Raw genomic sequence first — 19,409 nt, forward strand, 5'->3', positions numbered from 1 at the left:
CTCTGACGCTCACGTTCGGTCGCTCACGCTCGGACGCTCACGCTCGGACGCTCATGCTCAGACGCTCATGCTCAGACGCTCACGCTCTGATGCTCACGCTCTGACTCTCACGCTCGGACGCTCACGCTCGGACGCTCACGCTCACGCTCTGACAGCCACGCTCGGACGCTCTGATGCTCACGCTCTGACGCTCACGCTCGGACACTCACGCTCGGATGCTCAAGCTCTGACACTCACGCTCAGGCTCTGACGCTCACGCTCTGACGCTCACGCTCGGACGCTCACTCTCACGCTCTGACGCTCACGCTCGGGCGCTCACGCTCAGATGCTCACGCTCTGATGCTCACGCTCTGACGGTCACGCTCTGACGCTCACGCCAAGTAGTGCACAACCCATTTAAACACTGCTTTGCTGATTAGTCGTGCCTGGTCGGATGCATACATATTCTAGAATACCCGATGCGTTAGAATCGGGCCACCATCTAGTTCTTAATTTTTTATAACGACCTGTCAGAATTTTTTATTCCTGGTGTTGAGTATTGGTATTCCCGGTGTTGAGATCCTCACAGTTGCTAAAAAATAGGCACATAAGTGCCCCCCTCTAAGACTGAAGATGGACTCATAGACATACTGATATTGCCTTCAGCCTTGGGAAAGATCAATTTGAGATCTCAGAACCCGCATCCTCCATCAATGAAGAATTCTGTTATGTTTTGTTGACATTTTTTAAAGTTTTCGGAAAGCTCTAATATCATATACATTCGATAATATTTAAAACCAGATACGCATAAATATCATCTTTTACTTTCTAATAGTTTTTATTGGAGTTTTTTTTTCTTCCAATTTTCTGTATCTCTTTCCTGAGCCACTGTTAACAGTATTTAAAGATTTGCTTTATGGCACCCTAATGGACCATAGGAAACAATGAAGTGGAAATGTTCATTGATTTCAATGGATGAGTTTATTAGGCATGCTTTGTAACTCGTGCAGATTATTGTGCAGGTAAGGGGAGAAGGTCAGCTCATCATCATCTATCATGACATGGAAAATGAAAAAATAAATCGCCAAAAATTATTAAAAATATGGTTAGCATAAAATTTTTAATTAAACAATAGGTCATTTTTAAGATATCTCCCCTTCAAAGAAAGAATCAATTTAGTATATTTTTTGCTGTGGTTAATTAAAAAAACATTCAGTTATTTATTTGAAATAATGCAAATAGAGAAGTAGCATCAGAGGCATTCCTTGTGTGTATAACACATTTATCATCCTGTTATATCATGTTGTCTTTTTATATCTTATTGGTCTCCAATACTACAATGTTTTCTTTATTGTCTAGTATCAGCCTTAGGGCTGTTCTATAAGAAATGACTCTGTTCTTCAGCACAAGGGCAGAGGTTGGCAGCCAGACTGTTTTTAATAAGCCAGTGTGTAATCTTTACAGTATGATGCCACAGCGGCAAACAAGTAAATAACAAAAGGCAGGGTAATAGGAATAACGAAATAGGCCTTTGTAGAACAATAGTATTTTTGTAATTTTCTTTTCTGTACTTAGTGAAAGGTTTAGTACAGTTGTTTATGATCTTCATATGTTTGATAAATAGGTTATGTGATGATACAAATATACATTATGCATATACAGTGCCTTGAAAAAGTATTCATATTCCATGAACTTTTCCACATTTTTTCACATTATACCCACAAACTTAAATGTATTTTTTGGATATCTTATATGTTACACCAGCACAAAGTAGCAAGTATTTGTGAAGTGTAAAGGAAATGATTCCTGGTTTTCTAGTAATTTAAAAAATATAAATCTGAAAATTTAGTCATGCATTTGTATTCAGCCCTCTGTAGACTGAAACCCCGAAATAAAATCCCAAGTCACCAATAGCATCCAGAAGTCACATGATTAGTAAATTCCAGGCAGGAATTAGACATATTTACCCCACCAATTAATTTCCAAGAATGGAGTTTGAGCTGTAGTGTGGACTACAGCAATATTTTTTTTTTATTTACGTCTTTCTCTTTGTTGGGATAAACTCTAGTGATTAATATATGCTACAGACTCCATTTTTATGAACTGAAAATATAAACCAATTGTGTTCAAAATTATTTTCGATTATTTTCTATATCTTCTGCAGGTGGGAGGTCATACAATGTTGCCTATCCGCTGGATGCCTCCAGAGAGCATAATGTACCGAAAGTTTACCACGGAGAGTGATGTGTGGAGTTTTGGTGTTATCCTTTGGGAGATATTTACATATGGAAAGCAACCATGGTTTCAGCTCTCAAACACTGAGGTACAGTATGATGCATTCTTTGATTCTAATGCTTCTGTGAAATAGGGCAATTCCTGAAAATAACAGATAGTGATGACTTAGGGCACACTCATAATACTGTATAAATCGCAGCAAGATCAGAACACAGTGCACGGACTGGTCAACGACTTTCCATACCCAAGCATGACAGGTTCATGTATTTATAGCTAAATTGCAAAAAGAACTTCGGCACTCCATACATGAAAATATAAGAAATATTGTATCTGGACTAATGTCACTTTGAAAAATGAAGTTTTTTTGCGCATAATTTGGCCAATTTATGTGTGCCCATCAACCACGACAAGGTCACCTTCGTATGATGGGAAACTACGCTACACTACCACTGGATATGCCACTCTTGGGCTGTAAGCCTGTATGGACAATATGTCTCTGCTTGGGCTTTTTTTGGGATCCCGCTCCTGGAGCATTGCAGCAGGTACGTGTTCACACTATTAGAAGTTTGACAGCCTTTTTTCTGACCATGTGTCCCTCCCATTCAGTCACAGGTGGTTTTAACTAGCTCTACCAGCCCATACATTGTAGGTTAAAAGCCCAAGCAGAGACATATTGTCCATACAGGCTTACAGCCCAAGAGTGGCATATCCAGTGGCAGTGTAGCGTAGTTTCCCATCATACGAAGGTGACCTTGTCGTGGTTGATGGGCACACATAAATTGGCCAAATTATGCGCAAAAAACCTTCATTTTTCAAAGTGACATTAGTCCAGATACAATATTTCTTATATTTTCATGTATGGAGTGCCGAAGTTCTTTTTGCAATTGAGATGACTTTTTTCTTCAGAGCACCCGAATAGACCAGTGAGCGACCCCTCTCTTTTTTTCCATGTATTTATAGCTGTCACAGTCAGGTCAGGAAAGCAGCCAGCCAGTCTGAGTATTCAGTTCTGATCTCTGTCCGACTGAGGGTACCTTTAATCAAAGTTACTCATTCTTCAGGCTCCTACACATTTTATAGGAGAAATGTAAGGCTATAATTCACCATCTGAAATCTTAAGGTGGTCATACACATTAGATAGAAATAAGTAATGGTGAAACAACAGCTGAATAATCGTCTTGCAAACAATCTTTCTTCCGAAGCAGCGAGACGCATTATAGTATGTGTTTAGTCTAAACTGGCTGTTGACACTGGGAGATGGACTAAACATTTTTGAGGGGATTTTCTGGGAAAGTTCTTTCAATAAATATCTTTTGTGAACAAGCTGCAGCAAAAATTTTAAGCACAAAAAACTTCCTTGCAGATGATGACATTGTATCATTGAGTGGCTTTAACAATTATTTGAAGTTACAGTAGATTTCTTTTGTTGAACAATTGTTTTTGTTCAATTCTTCCATTTTAACCAACTTTAGATGTATTTGTATGCCAACCTTTAGAATGGAAGAGTATTAGTTGGCATCAGGTGAGTGATATGTTGGTCTTTGTGGCACATAGATTGATCGTTAGATAGACATAAATGTTTTACAGTTCCTAATCAATTAACTTATGTTGTATTTCACCACATGGGAAATTAATGTATTTCTGAATCACCTAAACAATAAATTAGTTCTGTCAGCACAGTTAACTGACAGTCTTACTTTATACCAGTAGAAACAAGAGCGGTGTCTCCTTTCATTACATCTGTAGCATGCTCACTGACCGGTGAACATTCTCTATTCAACAAGCACTTAGGGTTGGGCTTTTAGACATAAACAATGTCTATCTGTGAGATTACGGATTGTTGTACTACAAGACAGTTGTATTCATTGCTCAAAACACAGAACTTACCTAAAAGCATCAAGATTGTAACATGTATTTCAATGATCAGACCACAGGACCAAAAAGTAACCGAAGTAACAGAAAAAAACTTGAATTTTTTTGCACAAAATATTTTAATTATGCATATTTAAGTAGGAAAAACTGAGATACAAACCAGGTTAAACACAACTCAGGGGTTCCTCTGAACTTTAATAGGGGTTCCCTAGGGCAAAATAACAAGCACACTTCTACTGTAAATGTTCGTACACTCAAGGGTTTTCTTTTTCCAGTGATGTAGTTATATATGTACAACCAGGTGACAGTGATGATCTTGATTCATCATAGAGATATAAACATTCTATATAGATTTCCCTTTATACCAGCAAAATAAGAACTTTTTAAAAGTCACTTTTAAAATATCCATTTTTTTTTTCTTTTAGATCAATCTAATTATACAAAATATTCATTCAGACAAAGATTTGGATTTGAGATGTTAAAATTGAGTTCATGGCATTTGTTAATGCAGTTAATTATTTATTATAACAGGGTCCACATATGTTCAGCCTTCAGATTTGTTCCCCAAATGATTAATAAAAAATCAGACCGCATTGTTTTCCATATGTGTTCAACTTTGTGTCTCATTGCGTCAGTTTGAGACTGAACATCTTCTTGGATATTGGTATAAGGTGCACTATTTTGGCAATAAAACGGGAAGAAAAATATTTTAATACATGAGACAGATTTTAGTAATAACAATGTCTCTTGAACCATCTTCATTGTTCCTAATTTACTCTGCAGTAGAATTGTTACTTTAAATGTAGTTGTAATTGTCCACAATATGAGTATGAAAAGTAAAAATAAATAAGAAAACTAATAAAAATGATCTGGCTCTGAAATAGTAAATTAATGCAAGTTAAACTTTTCATATGAACTGAAGGAATGAAATGGTGGAAAGAGAAAAACTACAAATTAATGAAGACATTTAAATACAAGTTTAAATATTTAGTAATTTTCTACTTGAAAATAAAGACAAATGGAATTATGCAATCTGCCTTAAAATATTATCAATTATTGAGAACAGTTCTTTGTTCTATTACTTTGCTCTCTCATAATAATAATAATAATAATTTTTATTTATATAGCGCCAACATATTCCGCAGCACTTTACAATTAAGCGGGGACATGTACAAACAATAAATTCAATACAAGGTGAGACAGTTTAACAGTTACATCAGGAGTGAGGTCCCTGCTCGCAAGCTTACAATCTACATGGAAATGGGGGGACACAATAGGTGGAAAGTGCTTGTTATTTCAGGTCTGGCAATTATAATAAGTCGGGATTATCATATAAAGCTGTATGATCCGGTCATCAGCCTGTATGTTAAAGTGCAATACTCAATTACCGAGTGCAGTTATCGAGTGCATGGAGGGTGTAGAAACAGATGAACAGTAGGGTGCAGATTCTGAATGGTATTTAGGAGGGAACAGGGGAAAGTTAGTTTACTGAGTAGTTGAGGTGGTAGGCTTGTTTAAAGAGATGGGTTTTTAAAGCGCGCTTGAAGACATCGGGGCTAGGAATCAATTGGATCGTCTGGGGTAGAGCATTCCAGAGAACTGGTGCAGCACGAGAGAAGTCTTGGAGACGGAGGTGTGAGGTTCGGATTATGGGGGATGTTAGCCTTAGGTCATTTGTGGAATGGAGGGCACGTGTAGGACGATAGACTGAGATGAGAGAGGAGATATAAGGTGGTGCAGAACTGTAGAGAGCTTTGTGGGTGAGAGCAATGAGTTTATATTGGACCCTGTAGTGAATGGGTAACCAGTGTAATGACTGGCACAAGGTGGAGGCATCGGTGAAGCGGCTGGACATAAATACGACCCTGGCTGCCGCATTCAGGACAGATTGGAGAGGGGAAATTTTGGTAAGAGGGAGACCGATCAGAAGAGAGTTGCAGTAGTCCAGACGAGAGTGAATAAGAGCGACAGTAAGAGTTTTAGCAGTTTCCAAAGTGAGAAAAGGTCGGATTCTGGAGATGTTTTTAAGATGCAGGTGACAAGAGCGAGTGAGTGATCGGATATAGGGAGTAAAGGAAAGGTTAGTGTCGAATATGACCCCAAGGCAGCGGGCGTGCTGCTTGGGAGTTATGGTTGACCCCTCCAAGGTAATTTCGATATTAGGTAGAGTTAGGTTACTAGAGGGGGGAAACAAAAGAAGTTCAGTTTTGGAGAGATTCAATTTGAGATAGAGGGAGGACATGATGCTAGACACAGCAGATAAACAATCCTTGGTGTTTTGTATTAGGGTAGGGGTGATGTCAGGGGAAGAAGTGTATAGTTGGGTGTCATCAGCATAGAGATGATACTGGAACCCAAATCTGCTGATTGTTTGTCCAATAGGGGCAGTGTATAGAGAGAAGAGGAGGGGGCCTAGGACTGAGCCCTGAGGAACCCCGATAGTAAGGGGATGAGTAGGGGAAGAGGAGCCGGCAAAAGATACAGTGAAGGAGCGGTCAGAGAGGTAGGAGGAGAACCAGGAGAGAACGGTTTCCTTGAGGCCTATAGAGCGGAGCATAGTGAGGAGGAGCTGGTGATCCACAGTGTCAAATGCTGCAGAGAGATCCAGGAGAATCAGCAGGGAGCAGTGACCTTTGGATTTGGCTGTTAGTAGATCGTTAGAGACTTTAGTGAGGGCAGTTTCAGTGGAGTGTAAGGAGCGGAAACCAGATTGCAGAGGGTCGAGGAGAGAGTTATCTGAGAGATAGCAGATTAGACGGGAGTGGACCAAGCGTTCCAGGAGTTTAGAGATGAAGGGAAGATTAGAGACAGGTCTATAGTTAGCAGTGCAGTTCTGGTCCAGGGATGGCTTTTTAAGTAAAGGGGTTATGATGGCATGTTTAAATGAGGAGGGAAAGATACCTGACGAAAGAGAGAGGTTAAATATTTTACCTACCAGGTACCTGATCCACCTGTTAAGCGATCGGTGGTGGCAGTATACCAGTATTTATGTGATATTGTGGTTTGAGGGTGGCTGGTCGGAGGTATATATACGTTCCTGGAAGGAACTGGTGGTATATATACTTCCTGTCACATCACATGCCGCTATAGTCGACATAAATTAGAGCAGCTGCACCCGTGCTTATCCTCTGTCAATACCGTGTTTGACCAGCAGGATAAGGGGGCACCAGAGAGCTGCAAGGTCTGACCCAAGAGTGGGTGTTGTTTTCATGACAAATGTGGATAACTGTTTTTAAGAATCCAAAAGAATAAAAATGTTCTAAAACATTATTCTAAGCTAAACATATATAATGTATATATTATTTAGATATGTTTAGATACATATATCCAACCCCAATTCCTAAAATGTTGGGATGCTATATATATTTTAAAGAAAATGAGAATGCAATTATTTGGATTATAGCCATATTTAATTTATAGCATAGAATATATATATCAGAAATTAAAAATTAGTCATTTTTCCATTTCATTTGAAAAAAATCATTTAGAAAGTGATAGCAGCAACATATCTTAAAAAAAATAGGACAGGACCATGCCTATCCCCTCTCCTCTTTGCAACCTTTCTATAAAACTTTGGGAGAGGAATATTATCCCATTTTTGTCTGATGTAGGATTCTTGTTGCTTAATAGTTCTGAGTCTTCTTTGCTGGATTTTTTGATTCATAATGTTCCACGTTTTCTATTGGTGAAAGGTCTGACATTTTTTGCCAGTTCAAAATTCCTCCAACTAAACATGCACACTAGTAGTGATGAGCGAGTATGTTAACCCTTTCGACGAGCATGCTCCGGTGTTCGCCGAGTATCTTCACCGCGCTCGAGTGTTATGGTTTAGTTACGCCGTGGGCATGTTTTGCGACTGTTCGACAGCTTTTATACATGTGAGGATTGTCTAAGAAACAGGCATTCCTCACATGTATTAAAGCTGTCAAACAGTCGCAAATCATGTGCACAACGTGACTAAAACATAACACCGGAGCGAGCTGAAGATATTCGGAAAACACTCGAGCATGCTTGTAAATCTCGAGTAACGCGCATGCTCGCTCATCACTACAACTACACTTACAATTACCAAGACCCTTAACAAACTATTCTTTGCTAGAGATATTCAGCTTTCATGAATAAGATATCCTGTAGCCTAGTGTGCATATCAGAGGAATCATGGAGAAACCTTTCGATGATAACTCAGTATATAACTTTACAAAATGTAATAACACTGGCACCAAGCAAGTGTGGTAATGAAAAAACTTCTTTTGTTTACTCATATGTGCAACATTTCAGACACAGCTCACTGTGACCTTCAGATATGTCCACACTTACACGTTATTGATTTTGGAGAAGTACTCTATTTACTCACAAAACAAATTCAATACAATATTTTGTTTTTGATGTACTAGCAAAACCCAAGAAAGACTGCAACCTACACCACAATCACTGAGTGCCTACACATAGACAAATCTAACAAAGACATCTTTTACAGTGTAACATAAAAAAATGTTGCTATGATCTCTCTGATACACAGCATTCCTTAACACAGACAGCAGCAGCAGCAGAGGCATTCATCATGTTATAAAGCAGTAGAGAGCAACGTAGCTGTAAATCAAGAACTGGCATGAGGTAAAAGACTTGTTAGGAAACTCAGAATGATCTTTCTCTGCCTCTACTTGTCTGCCTCTGCTTGTTTTCTCACTCTGATCCTTATTCCTCCTCCTTCCCCTCATCTACAAAAAGTATAGTAGGAGGTATAACCTGACACCTCACTGTGAGAGCAGTTTATCTAATCTGGAGCAAGATGGGGTTGAGATGTTTTTCCAGTGGATGGTGAGTTCAGGTGAAGGGAAGTGGGACATGTGGTTTAGAAGTGAAGAAAGCAGCAGAATTATTTGATAAGATATATTACAAAGTGTCTTATATTCACCTATAACATTGAATTTTGCAAAGCTTGTACTTTTCTTGTTTAATGATTTAAATTGTGTTTTTTTCTGTTGTTTTTAATATAAAAGTTATGCTGTTTATGGCCAATTTAATATATATTAATAGATAGTGTTAGAGAAATGTACTAAAGAAGGGATGGTAACAACATCTGTGACCTAGACATAGTGGAAATAATGTTTCGTATATTATTATTAATTATCCTTACTTTGTTACTACATTATTTTTCTTTATTTCACAGGAAATACAGTTTTCTAATTTTTTTCACATACTCTCTTTTTATTTGTTTCAGGTTATTGAGTGCATCACACAAGGACGTGTCCTAGAGAGACCCCGTGTGGCTCCAAAGGAAATCTTTGACATTATGCTGGGGTGCTGGCAAAGAGAGCCACAGCTACGGTTAAATATCAAAGAAATCTATAAGATTCTTCAAGTCCTAGGAAAGGCTTCTCCAATTTACTTGGACATTCTGGGCTAGCAAAGCAGCTTCTTATATTGTTCCACCCTGGTTTACCCTCATCTTCCCTTATCCTGCTTTTCCGAGAAAATGTCTTCATATGGAAAAAAAGACAAAAAAAAACCCAACAAAAAAAAAAACTTAAGTGCCTGCAACACATTATAACACAGAAGAAAGCCTGTAAGAGCAGATGAATTTTGTACATCTTCCACTAATTCAACAGAGAAGGAAGTCTCTGCTATTACAGACTGATTGTATGTAAAAATTAAGGAATTTGGGGAGTAATTTATTCCACCGGAGATATGGTCGTCCTTTTGCTCCTGTTCAACCAGTGTGCACAGCTCAGTACTTAACTAAATGCATAAAGACAATCCTGTTCTGAAACTCCACAGTGGCATCAAGCCTTAAGATGACATAGTCAATGGAGCATTTTACCTATGTTGCATACACAGTGGTGGACTGCAGCAACCAAATGTGTTATCTCCCTGATAGGAGTATGGAAATTTGATGATCTGCTTGTATACTCAAGAAAGAAACCGCAACAATCTGCATCTGAAATGAGGAAGGAAGAGCAATTCAGCCATTTTTTGGAAGCTGTACATTTACCTACTGTTCTACGAAACCTCTAAATTTATGAACAATTTTTATAATCTGTTAACTCCAAAATGTATAGGATTTCTGATTTCTGGAATATTAATTGGTACCTACGGGTAAAACAGATTCTTTGTTTATTTCAGATCAGTTTTTTATAAATATTTTTTTTTACATCTCTAGAGAAAAAAAAGTGGCATTTCACCACTGTAAGGGAAAACAACAACCATGGTGATTTTAGTTTTAAATGTAATTTTGATCTCCTTATACCTGTAACCGGTATTACAAATGGTATAAAAATTTTACACAAGTACGCAAATATAAAAATTCTGTCAAGGGAAACGTCTAGTAAGGAAAGGATAGTTTTTGTGTTATTGTCCTTTCTACTTTTGCTGTTTTGGGGGATGTCTTTGTTTTGATGTAGTGTGTCTCAGGTCTGAATTACAGTTCTATGGGAGTTTTCAGTGACCCCACATTCATGTTAAATTCATAATGATAGAAGTATCCTGTTAATATGAGGACAGATTTATTTTCATAAAAGAAAAGATCTAGAGAAATAAGCTTAAATGTCTTTATCATTATTTATGTAAACATAGAGGAGGACATTTTAATGAGGGATATGTACATGCCACCATCCCATTTTCAGTCTTAATTCCCAGAAGACACTTTATAACAATGTATATAGGATAATTGTAACTGAGCTGATGTAAGATAACATTTACATAGTCAAAGTAACTTCACTTTACTCATCATGTTTTTTTTTTTCTTATTATGCTACAATATATATATATACATCTTATTTAATCCATTGACTTGATCTTAAGATAGGATGGAAAACAGACTGGATTACTGCTCAAACTTTTCCACTACAAACTGAAATCACTTCCCATAATTATACCAAAAACCCAGAAAGGAGTAAAGCAAAATATCAAGCATGGATACAGCTCGTCCCGGCATAGTTGGATTTAAAGGTGGAACCATCAAGGAAAAATAATAATTTGAATTGCAACATAAAGAAATTAAATTTGTCAAATTAAAATACATAACCTTTGGACATACAAATTGATTTTGCAAAAATGTTGACTTTTTTCATGTGGATATAATCATTGAAGACACAGGAAGCATTGGACTTTGTGGAACCCTTGATGTATCTCGATATTGACAATGGTAAACACAGACCTAAGGTATGTCTCTTTTATGTGGCCAGAATCCCAAAAAATAATCAGCCAAAAGTGTACATGATATTGAAAAACAGGAGAAATCTAAAATCCTTTATTTACCCTGTTTGGATAAAACCTTGAGCGAGAAACCTGACATGATGGATGGAAAGACGAATGAACAAAATGAAGCAAACAAGAAAAGCGACTAACTCCTGAAACTTTGGTGTAAAGGGATTCGAACTGATGCCTTCAGCCTGTATATTGTGTAAACGCCATGATCAGCTTGTGAATCCATCGGACAACAAGAATAGATTTATATAGGAGAGGTCGAAAATCTTCTTTGAATACTTTCTCTACAAAATTGATCAGGTATTGAAAAAGACGATGGGACCATCAATACTCATAGTACAGATGAGGAGAGTCCATGGGAGGGGCATGACCAATCTCTAAACATTTAGTTGACGCATATTAACATGATCACTCTATAAAAAAAAACAAACTAAGTGGATAAATTCAGCATGGATTCCGGTTCAGAAGCTGGCACGGTAACATTAGCCTTCAAATACCAAGTACATGTCTATTACTGGAATATTTTGCTATAACATTCTTTTCATCCATGCTTGTTGTTTGGGCAACAGCAGATACATAATTGTATAGTATGCTGGCTGTTTCTTTATTCTTCCTTTGAGAGCTATTTCCTCGACCTTTCATGACATTAATGTCTGTGTTTTCTAGTCCTATAAAAATGACATAAAAGAAATCACTGTGCCACTTATGTAAATATCCAGTTCCTATCACTTGTACATATAATATATATATAAGAGAAAAAGAACAAAAACAAAAAAAAAACATAAGGATAGGACGATCATCCTCAAATGACAACTCTTGCTGAACTTAGTGGAAGACTTCAGCAACATTTCCACTGTCATTTATAACTATTGGTTTCCTAATGTAGGGGCACATTCATTGTTTAACCTATAGAATTTTTTAGCCAGACAAATTAAGTTGTGTCTACACAACTTTTTTGTCAACGTATTGCTGCTAGATCAGTAACGGATGGTTAGTGGACATGTGAACATAGCCTTAGACTGTATACATTACCTAACAAAGCCTTCTGGGGATCTTTAGTGCAAGGCTAACCTGGCACTAAGTTACTCAGCAATGAAAAATTGTGTAAAAATTGGCACTACTCATTTGACATCCTACTCTATCTTTTACTACTGTATTAAATAGGTTTTTGAAACTTGATTTGATGGAGAACTTTAAAACAAAAACCCTCTGACAATCATCTGATAATAACATAGTCCTTTATTCTACATCTATTTTTTCTTATTTCTTGAGGTTGCAGTGTTGGCTTTTTATGTTTGTTTTTCTCTTTTTTTAACACCCTATACAATACAATGATGTGACATATTAGGATTGCCCAAATATTTCTCATATATAAAGACGTAAAAATGATTAATACACTTTAGGATATCATTCCGTATGAATTATCATTGCATTTTACTAAGGTTTAATATAATAGTTCATTTATTCAAACCATGAGTGGTACATAAATGATATATTCCATAGCTGGTTGGCACAGTATTACCCAACAATTAATTACAATGCTGGATAGAGGTACTTGTATAGATGATTAAATCTGTTCTTGATTTGCTCCTTGATAATTTTAGCAATGAAAATGTAAATTTTAAGGTTGATGAGCAAAAGTAAGAATCAATTACGTTGAAGAACACAGACACAGCCCAACTCTTAACTATCTCATCTTGTCTGAAGCTGCAAATGCAAAGTCAATTGTCTAAGTCACAGTGAGCTGCAGCGTCTTGATGACAAATCTCCTTAGGGCCCCGTCACACTAAGCGATACAGCAGCGATCCCGACAACGATACGACCTGTCAGGGATCGTTGCTGCATCGCTAATACATCGCTGGTGAGCTGTCAAACAGGCAGGCTCACCAGCGATCAGGGGAGCAGCGATATCGTGGAAAGAATCGTTCCACGATGTCCTGCTCCCGTTACCAGCCTGCTGCAAGCAGGAGCAGGCTGGTAACTATGGTAAACATCGGGTTACTAAGTGCGCGTGTGCCCCTAGTAACCCGCTGTTTACCATGGATACCACTCTGCTACGGTGCGCGGGAGCCTCCGCGCACCGTAGCAGAGTGGTATCCATGGTAAACAGCGGGTTACTAAGTGCGCGCGTGCCCCTAGTAACCCGATGTTTACCATAGTTACCAGCCAGATCGTTGGTCCCGCTGGTCACACACAGCGATGTGTGCTGGCCAGCGGGAGGCCAACGACCAAAAAATGGTCCAGGACACTTTGCAACGATCAGCGACCTCACAGCAGGGACCTGATCGTTGCAAAGTGTCACACACAGCGACATCGCTGGTGAGGTCGCTGGTGAGTCACCAAAACCGTGACTCAGCAGCGATATCGCTAGCGATATCGCTATGTGAGACGGGGGCTTTACTGTTAAGGTATTGAAATAAGCTGAATCCCAAAGACTGCAAACAGGTTGGGACTTGAAATAGGGAAAAATTGGCACAAATTCATTCCAAAAATAAAGCAGAAAAGTGTGTTCATTTCCAGCTGACTTGGTGGAATTGACTCTTATATTAAGACTTCAGAAGATCTTTCTTTCCAAGTAATTTCTGCACAGATGACACTGACATCCAAGTTAACCTCCAAGCAGTGAGTTTTATAGAGAGGCTGATTGTAATGCATATGGTGATGTACATCTCTTGGCACAGTAAATCCCAGTTGAAACCCACCATATCTATGTCCTGTTTTGTTTGTCTTTTGTTCCCTCTTGAGTTTCTCTACGCGGGAGGAAAAAACTAGTTTGTGAAAGAGATATGCAGTTTGCTCTTTGTGACCTCTGCATCCTGTACTTGTGACCATTCTTAAACAAGCACAGCTGCAGATTTAGGCACCATGCCAATCTGATGGTAGATATGGCCTACAACTCCTCTAGGGGAGATGTACACATAAAGGGAACAAGATATCTAGCAAGCAGAAAACATCCTAACTGGCTGATTACAAAACTTGATGGAATGAAGCCATGCTAAATACAGATTTTTAGATTATTTTCATGCAAATATGTATAATTTATATTTATTTAAAGTATTCATTGATACAGTATTATGAATGGCTATTGTAAGTGTTGTGAAAGTAGACTGTGGACCAAGCCGTATTTTACAGTCAGTACCTTGCTATGGGGGCATTAATGTTATATTGTATACTCATGCTGCTATCCAATCATTCATAAACCAAGAGAAAGAAGTGCAGATTACAGGGAAACTCAATAAAACGTATACATTTTATTTAAGTCTCGTTAAAAGGTATATATAAATGGAAAGAATGTAAAATATGCCAAAATACACAGAAATAAGAAAGCAATGATGGGTGAGCCAAATAAAAATGATGTATACATATAAATATATATAAATATAAAATATACATGTTTTCATAATGAAATATAAGGTTAGGGAACCACAAAAAAGGTGCATATATTACCAAGACAAAAAATGCCAACAAGAATGGTAATGAATAGTGATGAGCGATTATGTTTTGTTAGCCCTTTCGCCAAGTAGTTACAGCTGCTCGGTGATATGTTTGAATCGCTCCCGTGTGCATGATTTGCAATTGTTTGGCAGCTTTATTACATGTGAGGAATGTGTAAGAAATAGAGATTCCTCACATGTAATAAAGCTGTCAAACAGTCGCAAATCATGCACACGGGAGTGATTCAAACATATCACCGAGCAGCTGTAACTACTCGGTGCTCACCAGAGCATACTCGGCGAAAGGGTTAACAAAACATACTCGCTCATCACTAGTAATGAATCATAAGGGAAAAGGAGAGAGTAAATTGTATTAGTCAATGTGGATAGAGTAAAATTACCTTGATGAACAGCAGATTCCACAATTGCCTGAAGAAGTAAAAGAGCAGTACAATGGCTCACCCACCATACACCTGACGCGCGTTTCAAAGATGCTTCTTCAGGAGAAGGATGAACTAATTTTGGACTTGGGACTGAGTTTTTAGGTTTCTATATCCAATCATTCAGCATCATTGCTAAAGGAAATGGAAAATTAACAGATAAATAACAATACAGTATAGACTCTATACTTTCTATAGGAAAGAGAGGACTGGAAAATGGGACAAAATAAAACATGAACAACCAGAAATGTTAAAGGGAGATCACCTTAAGAAGCGATTACAGATCACTACGGCATGCCAACACTCCATAATCAGCAGGGTTTGACCTCGAGAAGTGTAGACTATGGTCTGAAGAAGCTTTTTACCCTGCATAGTGGCTCTTGTTGTTCCCATATTGCACAAGGAACTGCAACATCGCTTCATTCAAGTTAATGTGGCCATGATGCACTTCCATGTATAGTAGGTGGGAAAGAAAAGCAATGTGCGGGAAAAAATTAAGAAGGAGGTGCAATGATTAACAAGTGCTATAAATTCTTCTTTAGGATTGGGGAAGGACATGCAACCTTTATGTCACAAGCTTATCTCCTTGAACTATTTGAAGCACCAGTCCTGCATTTTAAACAGGAGTAGTACATACTGGGATAAGGAATGAGTTTTTGTAATTGATGGTTCATTTAAGTGCAGAATACATACTAATAAAATACATTCACTTTCCCCTGCTTGAAAACTACTAAGACTGATTAAGTCTTTCTGTAAGATGTTGGATAGAATGGAACAGACATTCATGGCAGATTTCACATCAGTGCACATTTGTCGATAGTCAATTAAAGCAAACATCTGTTAGTGAAATCTCGTGGTGTGATAACGCTGCAGCTCATCCACCAGCAGAGTGGCCATTCCTATCCATTGCCAGAATACAGATCTGGAAAGCAATATTCTGTTCATTTGACTATTTGTTTAGTTATTCTAGAATGTCATAGCGTTAATGGACTGCATAAATAAATGATGACATAAGCTAAGAGCATTCTGGAAATAAAAAAGCAAAAAACAAAGGTGCATTGTAGATTTCACTGGAATAGTGTCTATTTGTTACAGACAATTAACTACCAAATATAAAAAGCTAGAGGTCTCATTTCAGAAGCAATCAGCACTGTATTGACGTTAGCAGTTATATTTGGCAAATAAAATTGCTCGTCTCTTGTATTATTAATGTCATAAACTAGTCTATGTAAATCACAGAATTTTTTATTTTATAGACATATATTTCATTGTGCTTCTCCATTATAACACTTGTCAATGGGTCATTCAGGTTATTTGTTGCATAGGCATCATTTTACATATATTGTTTTACATCATTGTACCTGTCAGCAGATTCATGCTGCCCTAACTATCGGCAGCATGAAATACAAAAAAGCTCTCACTACAATGAACTAAGAATTGCTCTCAAACACTAAAGTGTTCCAAAAAATCCAGATTCCTATAGAGGTATTTTATTTATTTATTTCTTATCCATTGAATGTCTCCGTATTAGCTTCTCCCCACCTGGCTATCAGGTGGAGAGTAGCTTTTGGCAAATACCTCCAATTAGAAAGGTAGTATAGTTCTTCTGATTAGTCATGTCGCTTACTTATGTGCAGGGCATGGCAGTAGTTTAGGCATCCATGGCTTCAACCATTCATATAGTGACAGTTAGCTGTTAGTGGTTGTAACTATGTATACCTAAGCTATTGCAAAGCCCTGCACATGGGGTAAGCGACATAGCAAATCAGAAGAACTATACTACATTTATAATAGGAGGTTTTTGCTAACAGCTACTCTCCACCTGACAGCCAGGTGGGAGGTATTTATAATTGTAGGTATTTGCTATTAATATTATTATTACACCTACTACATATTGGGATATGATCTTTGAGATGGGAATACCCCTTTAATGTTACAGTTTACCTTTCTGTTTGGTGGGTTGTATGGATTCTATGTCCCATCATATTAGAATGATAGGTACTACTTCTGAATCTTCTGTGCTTTAAAGTAGGTTACAGGTAGTAGGAAATCACCTATGTAAGGTACACGTGGATGAGCTCTTACAATAATGTTCCAAGATTTTGGTTGGATGGATGTGGAAAATTTATAAAATACATTGAAATAGAGGCCTGAATATTGATTCAATTGTGATGTTTTTCAATTAAGTGATAATAATAAGCAACAAATTTGGAACTGATGGCACAGAATAGTGGCACATTTAAGTGAAAATGAGGCTGCAGTCCATTACTATCTAAGCATATTCAGTACCTATCCTCTGTGCTTACGGTGATCCTCATGGACTTTAAAGGGGTTGTGCAAGACTAAATAATTTTTTTACTTTGAACCCAAAAACTAAAATGCAGGTAGCTGCTAACTAGTTACTAATTACCTGCCTGTCCTATCCAGTGCCAGCTCAGAGCCGTCACTGACCACTCCTGCTGGCGATTCAGCTGCTGCATATCAACAGAACAGCTCCTCCTCTTCCAGGCTGCTCTGTTAATGGGATGTGACTGCCGACGTCATGCTGGCTTTCCGCAGTTATGCAGAGCGGTGGCGGCTATTAATTATCATGACATCGGCAGTCTCGCCCCGTCAACAGAGCAGAGAAGAAGAGAAGCCGTTGCTCTGTCAGCATGACGTCAACAGAGGCTGCAGAATCACCGGCATGATTGTTAAAAGACCATTCTGTGCCAGCAGAGATCTGCACTGGGCAGAACAGGCAGCTAAGTAACAACTACCTGACTGTTAGTTCTTAGGAACACAATAAAAATTAACATAGTCCTGGAAAAACCCTTTAAGGGAAAGCTTTTATGGATATAATCATTTAAAGGATTGTTTGCTTGGACTATTTTTTAGAAGGCTCTATTGATGATGAGTTGATTACAAGGTTTTCTGCTGCTGGGACCCCCAATAATTAGCTGAGATCTGAGGGGCAAACTGATAGCATCTGTTCAATTATCCCACAGGGTGATTGGGGCACTTCATATTGCATCTTATTACCTCTACCTCCCATTGGAAGAATGGGATAACATTTAACTGGCATTCTTTCATTATGGTAGTCTTTATTTTGATTATTGAGTTAGTTGGCCAATACTCTAAAATCTTTTATGTTCGGCTGTTAAGTTTGTTGTTCTGTAAATCACATTACACATTTCTGTGTATATCATCAGCACTTTATAACACATCATAATGGAATGTGAGATTTACAAACATTCCTGTTTAATATAAATGGGCCGAAATCTGAAATTCCACAGCAATTTTTTCTCTGTGATAGAAAAGCAGTAGTTATAGTATCAGCACCATGGACAGCGGACTTTCTAGCCTGCTACTACAGCATTGATGTTATTCTGATATATTTTCTTGGAGTAGATAAGTCGATTTTTTTTTTTATAAATTGCCTCTAAGGTTCCACATTTATCAATGAAATTCACAGAAAGATGAGGGTGGATACATCAGTATTACCCCTAATATGTTGATGTAAAGACACACAACATGGTGGCACAGGGAATGCTTACACCTCTAGAGTATGGAGTAATAGGATCGTCCGGTGATCTGTACACTATCTGGACATATGGCCACTATGATATAGTCAATAAACAAAGTTAAAACATATATACATATAAGAAAATAGAGAAAATTAATCAACTTTATTCAAGCACAAATCCAAATGACTATTAAAAATACATTATGTAAAAAAGTAATGCATGCAGCAGAACACTAATCCCACACCAAAGATGAGGTTAAAGGAACAAAGCTCTGATCACATAGAAAAATAAACAATCATAATAAATATGAAAGAAATAATGCATAAAACTAGTACAGGCGATTAAGAGTATGTTCACACACAGCACTTTTTAAGCCTTTTCATTCAGCATTTTTCTTATGAAAATAAGAAGTTGCATTGTACCAGCAAAATCTATGAGATTTCAGAAATCACATGCTAACTTTTTTTTTTCTGACTGAATTTGAAAACTGCACAGTTTTGGAAATCTGCAGCTTGACCATTCTTTCAGTGTTTTGCGTTGCTTTTTCACCTATAAAAAGGAAAGAGAAAGTGCAAAACACGTTTTTTCTTATTAGAAAGGTGACGGTAAGGCGCTGAAATGTGTGGTGCAATAAAAACCTTCAAAATTACCACAGCAAAAGATTTTCCCCTTTCTAGCAGTGCAGCCACTTTAACAAACATGTTATTATTCATGTTTGGTAAAATTATCTAGGGGAA

The 19,409-nt window shown here is 37.7% G+C and overlaps 1 protein-coding gene across 5 annotated transcripts in view; it reads left to right on the plus strand.

The window, feature by feature from the left end:
• Window positions 1-13,310, plus strand: part of NTRK3 (neurotrophic receptor tyrosine kinase 3) — an 874,029-nt gene extending 860,719 nt beyond the window's left edge. For all 5 annotated transcript variants that reach the window (XM_073653278.1, XM_073653277.1, XM_073653281.1 and 2 more), the window contains exons 17-18: window positions 2,144-2,302; window positions 9,308-13,310. In XM_073653278.1, coding sequence (XP_073509379.1) covers window positions 2,144-2,302; window positions 9,308-9,493 — 345 coding nt within the window. In that variant the 3' untranslated portion in view covers window positions 9,494-13,310. The remainder of the gene's footprint in view (window positions 1-2,143; window positions 2,303-9,307) is intronic.
• The last annotated feature ends 6,099 nt before the right edge of the window (window positions 13,311-19,409 follow it).

Source organism: Phyllobates terribilis, unplaced genomic scaffold, assembly GCF_046119375.1.
Source record: "Phyllobates terribilis strain yellow unplaced genomic scaffold, ASM4611937v1 Scaffold_11__3_contigs__length_659146591, whole genome shotgun sequence".
Classification (NCBI taxonomy): domain Eukaryota; kingdom Metazoa; phylum Chordata; class Amphibia; order Anura; family Dendrobatidae; genus Phyllobates; species Phyllobates terribilis.